Below are 9,375 nucleotides of genomic sequence, written 5' to 3'. Positions count from 1 at the left end.
AAAGCAAACAGCCTAAAACGGAGTTTGCTCTAATTATTTTCGTTTGAGGAACGAAAACAATCTAATTAGAGCTCGGAGTTTTAGGCTGTGCTGAGGCCACCTCCTCCCCAAACTTTATTACGCGGACAGTGCTGCGATTGAACGGTGCTGCGCTTGAGAGAGCATGCAGGCGGCGCCGCGATGGTCAACGGAAAGGAAAACTGGCTAGGGCGGAAATGATATCCACAGAGCTTTATTCCTTTTTCTTTACTGATACGATTAAATTCGAGGAAGAAACAATCCTAAGATCAAATAGAGCTTTCAACATGTTAAAAGCAAACAGCCTAAAACTCCGAGCTCTAATTAGATTGTTTTCGTTCCTCAAACGAAAATTTTTGGACTTACAGAAAGTTGTGGAAATTTGCATTATAGTTCATTACATAAGGTCTATTTTTTCTAATTTCAGTTCCCTCAACTGCATCCACTGCAGTTCCGTTATTCTACTTCGCTGGATCCGATGTTTTACCCGTTGGAGTTTCAATAAAATTGTTAGCCGTTATGTTTGTATGAATTCCTTACAGAGACACGTGGAGGCACGTGGCTCTTACACGTGCACGTGCCTCTTACAGAGGCACGTAAACAACATCATAACAATGTTATAATGTTGTTACAGAGGCACGTGTTGTGATGAACGTTACAGGAGCACGTTGAGTTGCGCGTGTTGTGATGAACGTTACAGGAGCACGTTGAGTTACACGTGTTGTGATTAACGTTACAGGAGCACGTTGAGTTGCACGTGTTGTGATGAACGTTACAGGAGCACGTGGAGTTGCACGTGTTGTGATGAACGTTACAGGAGCACGTGGAGTTGCGCGTGTTGTGATGGGCGTTACAGGAGCACGTTGAGTTGCGCGTGTTGTGATGGGCGTTACAGGAGCACGTTGAGTTGCACGTGTTGTGATGGGCGTATTGCGCGTGTTGTGATGAACGTTACAGGAGCACGTTGAGTTGCGCGTGTTGTGATGAACGTTACAGGAGCACGTGGAGTTGCGCGTGTTGTGATGGGCGTTACAGGAGCACGTGGAGTTGCACGTGTTGTGATGAGCGTTACAAAGACAGCAATGTGCGCTTGGTAGGTGCTGATGTGATGTTGCAAGAGGTTAATGGAGCAGCGGCTGGTATCATGAGGAGACGGAGGACGACGAAGGCGGCGCATCAGCGTGACCGGGGACTAGGAAGTCCCGAACTCATCATAAGGTCATAAGAGTGAACTTTAAAAGTGGGCAGATGTGTGCTGTGAGAGACCTACCGGAAATGAATGTTGCCTAACGGAAGCGGGTTCTTTCTAGACTCACTCTTTTCATAGATATAAAATTAGTTAATACAGGGTTTGATTGAAGACCAGAGCGTACATTTTATTAAAAAATTTCTCCTTGTTTTTTTTTTTCGATAAGCCGATCGAAATTTCTTGCAGGTATTTGGAGATCAGAAAGCGGATTACCAAATGAAATTTTACTGGAATGCAACGTTTCGGAAATATCAATATTCATTATCAAGCAGGTGAAGAGTTATTATACAACGCTTAAAATTGAAATTTGGGCATGACATAAGTTCATACAGAAATTTCTGTATGAACTTATGTCATGCCCAAATTTATGGAAAAAAAAACAATAAGAAAATTGTTTATTTATCGAAAAAATTGGCTTATCGAAAAAAACAGAAAGTTTTTAATAAAGAGTACGCTCTGGTCTTCAATCAAACCTGTATAAATGAAGAACTTCTGCCTAACTACAGCAATAAAATTAGTTATATAGCGAGATCTGCTATATCACCACTGCGCTGCCTTTTAATTAGTTCAGCTACCATTCCGCAATACAAAATTTAATAGGAATTCGCGTTATTAATAAACTGCATTTATAGCCGTTCATAATCATTTAATATCCCGCTTCGTCTTAAGCATTTCTCAAATAGCCCATTGGGGCGCTGGTACTACTCGCATCCGAACTTATAGGTGGTCGTGACGATGGGACCAACCCTTATTTGTGAGGTGGTGTGACTGGTATCTTTGATACGTGAATTTAGTTATCACGAATATTAAAATCACCTAATCTATTGGTGCTATTGCACACATGATGTGGGTTGACATAATTTAAATTTCGTCTCTGTACCAATCTAAGTATGCTGTCTAAATAGCCAAGTTCAAATATCTATAGATTGTTTATACTTTCGGGAAATTTTTAGCATTGATGATATTCGCATAACATCTCATTACCGGGATAATAAAATTATTGTTGAGCAAAAACTACCAAATTTAATATAAAATAGGAAAATCCCGTGCACCAAAAAAAAAAAAAAAATCCCCCCAAAATCCCGGTAAAATCCCATTAGAGGGCGAGTTCAGTCAGTCTTGTTCCGATTCATTATGTTTTCCTCCATTGAGTGAGCTGGTTAGGGCACTGCATTTTGGAGACACAACCGGAGCCGAAAAAACTGCCGAATAGAACATACGTCATAAGCATTTAGAGTCTTGTAGTTTATAAGCTGGCTACATTTCCGTGAATCGTGATCTACTACACTGCATGATTTAATTATATATTTTGTGGTAGCGAATTTCTATATTTTTAACACTATGTGTAACATTTATAACAAAGAAACATGTTGCACGAGTTTGCTTATAGATTAAACACACATTTTTCATGACTCACGTTCAAATATTTCATGGTGGAGCTCTTGCATGTCGGGTAAGCCTTTGCGAAGTTGGTGTCATTGCTGCATTTGTTCTGCAAGAAAACCTTCTGCAAGGCCACATCGTCCACTGTCTTGTCAGGCTTCAGCTGTTGAGGAATGGAGGCTTTGAAAATAACTAGTAGAGAATAAAGAAAGTGAGTAGCAGATATATATATTTTTTTATTTTTTAGAGGGGGAGAGGAGGGAATTACTTGATGTTAACAAAAAAATACCATTGGGTGGCATTTTCAAAAAAAAAAAACAAATAATGAATAAATATTCCGGGGGATGGAATTTGAGAGATTTAGGATTACACACTCCCTGGATCAGGAGAATTTGAAACATTGTTACTCACCGTGCATACGAGAAAATTTATTCGGTCAAGAGTATTGCTCAATAAAATAAGTTTAATGTTTAATATCCCATTTCAATTCACTGACAATGCCCAATAAACGCTACATCTTTCAATTCAGCGATCAAAACACGGAATAAACCTCACAGCAAGAATATATAATACACAATGTATAATGTATATGGGTCCAGAACGAGCGTTTTATAGCGAAAAAGCTTCTTGCCTATGCAGATACTTAAGTAACTGCACTATGTACTGCACTTAGTGCTCAAGTAACTGCACTATGTACTGCACTCAGTGCTCAAGTAACTGCACTATGTACTGCACTCAGTGCTCAAGTAACTGCTCTATGTACTGCACTCAGTGCTCAAGTAACTGCACTATGTACTGCACTTAGTGCTCAAGTAACTGCACCCAGTGTGCCAATATACTGCAATACTCACGAGCCCAGTAGATGTCAACGCGCACTTGGCGTAATTGTACAGAAGAGGATCACATGTTGCTACGTCGTACTCAGCTGCATTGAAATTGAGGGCAATGCATTTTGGATCTGTTGGTTGGGAAATTTAGTCGAAGGTTCTGGTATTCATATCATATATACACGTACAATATTGAAAATATCATAGGCTCAATTTCAACTAAGATTTTACGAGGCAAAACTGACGAAGACAAAATATCATTAAGTTTAAACTTGAGGACGAGAAATCGACGCCAAATTAATCGACTCGTCATTTTAAGTTTCCAATCAGGGGGTAAAACGTCTCCAGCAAAACATATCTTGAAATATTTTATAGAGGGCAAATGTGTGGCTGATCGTTCAGGAAACTAAGATTTCAAGTCGAAAAAATTGAATTTAATTTGTTAACTTCAATTTGCAGCAAGCGCCCTTATAAAATAATATGCGTTTAAAAATTAATTTTTAAAGACAACACTTTCAAAGAATCCAGTGTCTCCAATCTTACAAATGTACAATGAATTTCTCATTTAATTTTCGAATATTAAAAAAGTTAGTTTTTCAATTTTTTTTAATATATAAATTTTTTTCAAAATTATTTATTCTGTCAATTGATTCATGCATTGTCTCCAACTTTACACAAGTGTGCAAAATTTCAGATCGATAGGATAAGTAGAAGTGTATTAAATTTAGATTACAAGATTTGTANAACAAATTCATGCAAAATTACTTTATTTGTGCACTCACTTGCACTAAACTTTTCACCCTCCGTATTGTACTGCAGAAAGCAACTTTCGATAGTGCTGAGATCATAAAATTTATATAACGCCTGGTTGCAAGGGGATGACATTACTCTGTAAAAAATTACAATATATTAATTTTTTTAAAATCTACAAATATCTTTGTAGAATCTACAAAGATTCTTTGTTTAAATCTACAAATATCTTTGTAGGTTTTGATATGTATTCAACGTTTGAAAATTCCAGAGACAACAATACGAATTGATATATCATAACAATGCCCTTAATACCGCTCTACACTTCAGAATTTTCTCGTTAGGACAACAGAAAATAACGATCAAGGTTCAGAAATTCAAGAGTTACAAAGTAATAAAGGAAAGCCGATTAAATATAGTTCTCGAATGGTTAGTTTGCGTTGTACTGGAATAGCAATTATAGTCTATTACTCCAAAACATGGGCCATCCTCCATTCAAATCGTTAATTTAAAAATTTAAAAGCAAGTAGAACATCATAAAAATCACGATGTATATGAAAATAATAATTATATTAACAGATCTTGTCATTATTACATAGTAAATTTTGTTTGTAAGCGAAGTACTTACGCCGCGGACGAGGCTGCGGCAGCTACGATGAGAAGCATCAGAGCTCGCGTCATCTTGTGGCTGTGGTCGTGGCAGCGGTGCGGTGGCAGGTCGTGGCAGCGGTGTGGTGGCAGGTCGTGGCAGCGGTGCGGTGGCAGGTCGTGGCAGCGGTGCGGTGGCAGGTCGTGGCAGCGGTGCGGTGGCAGGTCGTGGCAGCGGTGCGGTGGCAGGTCGTGGCAGCGGTGCGATGGCAGGCAAATACTACTTGCTCCTGACGCATTGTGGGCATGTGGTGGCCATGTTATAGGCTCTGGATATGTTGGGACAGGTGTTAAGAAATTCATCAGGGGCCGTGATTAATGATGGATTGTGCACACATGCGTGCATAAGCATCATTAATTTTGTTGATCTAAATATACAAAGAAAAATTTGAAAGGACAGAATTAATGCTCTGTATTCATATGATTTTGGAAACTTGAGTTCCTGCAAGTGACATAAAGTTTTTTTTTCGAATATTGACGCCGACATTCGGCGCGAGATAGCGATCAATCTGAAGCGCTAGCAACTAAGGCCACTAAAGCAAACAAACAATACATTCAAAATATGTTTTAAAATTAATTTTTAATAATAAAAAGTCAATATTGATATAAATTTAGTATTCGGTAAATGATATTACTTAAGAACAATATTTATGATCCTAAAAAACCTCATAAAAACCTGGTAACAGAACATTATATATAGTGGTCTGATAAATATATAAATTTATAAGTCCACTTTACGGACTTTAATTATTTTTTTTTCTAAATTGCGAAAAAATATGTAAAAAAAACTGACCTGGCTGGACCTAACCCCAGTAAAACGATCACTAGTAACGTAAAGAAGGGTTTTAGACACACCTAACCTTAACTCTAACCCTAACCTAACGAAGTTGCGTTTTTTTATGTTCGGTAAAGGTAATGTAGTTCATTTATTTTTGCGTCCGGTTCTTAAGAACAAACTAATTGCAAAGTACATAACCGGACTCGATTTCGTCAGGATTTCTAACCCCTGTCCGGCTATTGACGGACTTTTGTATATATATATATATTGGAGAATAATATTGAAGAATAATAACATGTAACATTAAGGGTGTCATTAAATAATTATTGTTACCAACATAATTGGTAACAACACCGAACATGGGATAGACTATCGCCACTTATTTGATTCATTCTGGAGATAAAAGTAGAGCAAAAGGACTGGGGATATAAGCAGAGCAAATGGACTGGGGAAATAAGTGGAGCAAAAGTACTGGGGATGTAAGTGGAGCAAAAGGGCTGGGGATATAAGCAGAGCAAATGGACTGGAGATATAAGTGGAGCAAAAGGAGTGGGGATATAAGCAGAGCAAAAGGACTGGGGATATAAGCAGAGCAAATGGACTGGGGATATAAGTGGAGCAAAAGGACTGGGGATATAAGCAGAGCAAAACGACTGGGGATATAAGCGGAGCAAATGTAAATGTAAAATGCTCTTTGAGTAATGAACTGAGCTCGTTGCGCAAAGAGCTAGATATCTAGAAGCGATTTCAAATCTACCGTCCGTAAGGCCAGTCTAGTCAAGAAAAGTACAAGAATCGGCGACAGGCCTATCCAGGCCTATTCTTTAATGCCGAAGATACTATACTATACTATACTATACTATACTATACTATACTATACTATACTATACTATACTATACTATACTATACTATACTAAATGGACTGGGGATATAAGCGGAGCAAAAGGACTGGGGATATAAGAGGAGCAAATGGACTGGGGATATAAACAGAGCAAATGGACTTGGGATATAAGTGGAGCAAAAGGACTGGGGATATAAGCAGAGCAAGAGAACTGTTGTGTTCAGTTGTGCCCTCGCAGAGCAAAGTTCATATTTTGAGCCTCAAGCGTGTTGGTCCAGGTGCAGCAAGCTAACAAAATGTCAGGAGACGATTAATCGTGAGGTTGATAAATGATGTTAATCACCTTACTTATCAAATGACAGCAGTTGATCAGTCATGAGGTCTGATACATGATGTTAATGATGTGCGCATCTGAAAAGATCAGTTGAAAAGTTTTCTAAATGAAGAGGTGCTTTGTTTCGCAATGAGGTTAAAAAAACATCAGAAGGTGGTAGCTGGTATCAAGAGAAGTTGGTTTTGTGAAAAACTTGGTAAAATATAACGTTATTTAATTAAAATCAACATCACGATCAACTCGACTTATTTATTTGGAAGATATGAAAAATCTAAACATACGAGTATTATGCGAATTCTCATGATTTTACAATTAAAATTGGAATTTTGTCGTATGCCTGGCCAATTTTACTTGCGTGACTTGGCTCCAATAAATTCGTGCGCGAAAACTCGCAATAGTTAACAAGGTTAAATCTGTAAGGGAGTCTCGACATTTACGCCTCTCGAATCTCATCTGAAAGCAGATATCAAAGAGTCACCAGCCTGTAAGAAAAGCATCGAATATACTTCACCCTCGTGGAATTCATCTATGATGTAAATATTTGAATCCGATCGTTTGTGCCTTACATTGTTTAGCAATGTTGGTCGGAGTGACATAGAAATAAATTTGAGCGCTTTGATGAATCGCCTGATACGTTGGTCAGATACGGCGGAGCTTCTGCGTCTGCCAGATATGTTGGAGGTTGAAAGATTGGTCATACATGTTGAAGGTTGTGCGTGTGATCAGATACGTTGAACGTTCTGCGTGTGCTCAAATGCGTTGAAGGTTGAATATTTGGTCAGATACGTTGAAGGTTGACGTGTGGTCAGAAACGTTGAAGGTTGACGTGTGGTCAGATACGTTGATGCGGTGAAGGTTGGCGTGTGGTCTGATACGTTGAAGGTAGTGAGTGGGGTCAGATGCGTTGAAGGTTGGCGTGTGGTCAGATACGTTGATGCGGTGAAGGTTGGCGTGTGGTCAGATTAACGTTGAGGATTGGCGTATGGTCAGATATGTTGATGCGGTGAAGGTTGGCGTTTGGTCAGAAACGTTGAAGGTTGACGTGTGGTCAGATACGTTTATGGTTGTAAGCGGACTTTCCGTGTCTTCAGGTAAAGTGTTTATCGATAATCAAACGATAAATTATTCACTTATTGTTCATTTTACTTTTAATATAGTCTTCTTCATAATCTGATATCTAATGTAAGTCCATTAAATATCTATCGTGGAAATAAGTGATCGATATATAATATAGTCAATCTTTCTGATAAAAATTTCATGAATGATTGAATTTAAAGTATTTTCTGCCATTTTCGAATGGGGTATTTACCTATTTTGGAACTGTGGGTGTGATATCTGGCACGGCATAATTTTTTTTTTTTTTTTGCTGTCTTCAAATCCGCACTTTCCGTCAATTTATTGAGTAAAGTTGGCTCACTTATCAACGCACGATAATTGTAACGAGGGGATGTGTTTTAGGCTTGTAGCTGCATATTGATATCTCGTCTCGACTCAGAGACTCTGTGTGTTGTAAGGTTCCATTGAAATTTTTTTCGAAAATGGCAGAAGTAGGTGAGATTCACCCAGCATCTATCCGAAGTCTGGACGATTTCCTGCTCGAATCAGCAAGGTTTCAAATACCAAATTTTAAAGATATTGAAAAATGGAACAATCGTGTGTATCAAAATTTGCTCTACTATCAGACAAATTACTTCTTGACTTATTTAGTTGTGTTTCTACTAGTGAGGTGAGCTAATTTTAAAATATATATTATTATTTTGGTCAACTAAGGCCTAATGCTCTCCTATAGCCTATAGGATTAGGCTATTAGCCGATTAGGAAAATGTCTATCCTATTATTATAGGACTCAAAACACAAAACTGAACCTAAAGAGTAGCCTATATAAAAAAAGTCAACTTTGTGCTTTGATACTATCCTGAGTATTCAAGAATCAAGACTACTGACAAACCCGATTGGAAATTTAAGGTAATGATCAGGAGTACTGCTTTTCAAAATTCTCACGGAATTACACCGAACCGCCATTGCACGGATTTTGTAAGAGATCTTGAACATTCTCACGGAATTGCTATGTTTTCACGATTCATCATTTAAACAACTAACATCTCAATTTCGTCTAAAAAAAGATTACTCATTACGTTGCCTTAATCCTTGAGCGTAGAAAATAAACACCTAAATTGTTTTAGTGTACTGAATTACTGCATCCATCGCACCTTCTTCAACTCCACAGTGCACGCTATCAGTTCCGTCTCCTACGATGCGGATGTGAGCAGCTACTTTATATAATGCAGTAGCTACTCTAAAAATAATAGAACCGATGTTTTTTAAGAAACAAAGGTACACATTTTAATCATACAATAATAAATACGAAAATAAATACGAAAACTTCAAATTAGTTGAACATACTTGTGATGTATTATTACAGTATTTTTTACAGCATATAGCATGAGTAACCATTTATGGGTTGAAAAATAAGGATTACATATTAATATAGGCAAAAAGTATCACAATGCATTTGGTTATGTTGAAAACGCAACACAATAGAATGT

At 37.8% G+C, this 9,375-nt stretch overlaps 1 protein-coding gene and 1 long non-coding RNA gene across 2 annotated transcripts in view; one reads left to right on the top strand and one right to left on the bottom strand.

The window, feature by feature from the left end:
* Positions 1-1,759: 1,759 nt before the first annotated feature.
* LOC108678541 lies at positions 1,760-3,642 on the bottom strand. The gene is made up of 3 exons (XR_001931330.2): positions 3,502-3,642; positions 2,685-2,813; positions 1,760-2,469 (listed from the first exon to the last, which is right to left on the bottom strand). It is a non-coding gene; the product is annotated as an uncharacterized LOC108678541 (long non-coding RNA).
* A 4,589-nt stretch (positions 3,643-8,231) lies between these two features.
* LOC108678545 (PRA1 family protein 2) overlaps positions 8,232-9,375 on the top strand; it is a 13,869-nt gene continuing 12,725 nt past the window's right edge. The window contains exon 1 of the mRNA XM_018166998.2: positions 8,232-8,555. Within this exon, the coding sequence (XP_018022487.1) occupies positions 8,368-8,555 (188 nt within the window). The 5' untranslated portion in view covers positions 8,232-8,367. The remainder of the gene's footprint in view (positions 8,556-9,375) is intronic.

Source organism: Hyalella azteca, unplaced genomic scaffold, assembly GCF_000764305.2.
Source record: "Hyalella azteca isolate HAZT.00-mixed unplaced genomic scaffold, Hazt_2.0.2 contig3812, whole genome shotgun sequence".
Taxonomy (NCBI): domain Eukaryota; kingdom Metazoa; phylum Arthropoda; class Malacostraca; order Amphipoda; family Hyalellidae; genus Hyalella; species Hyalella azteca.
The sequence above is the reverse complement of the archived record's forward strand: the minus strand, read 5'-3'. Positions and strand labels throughout refer to the sequence as shown.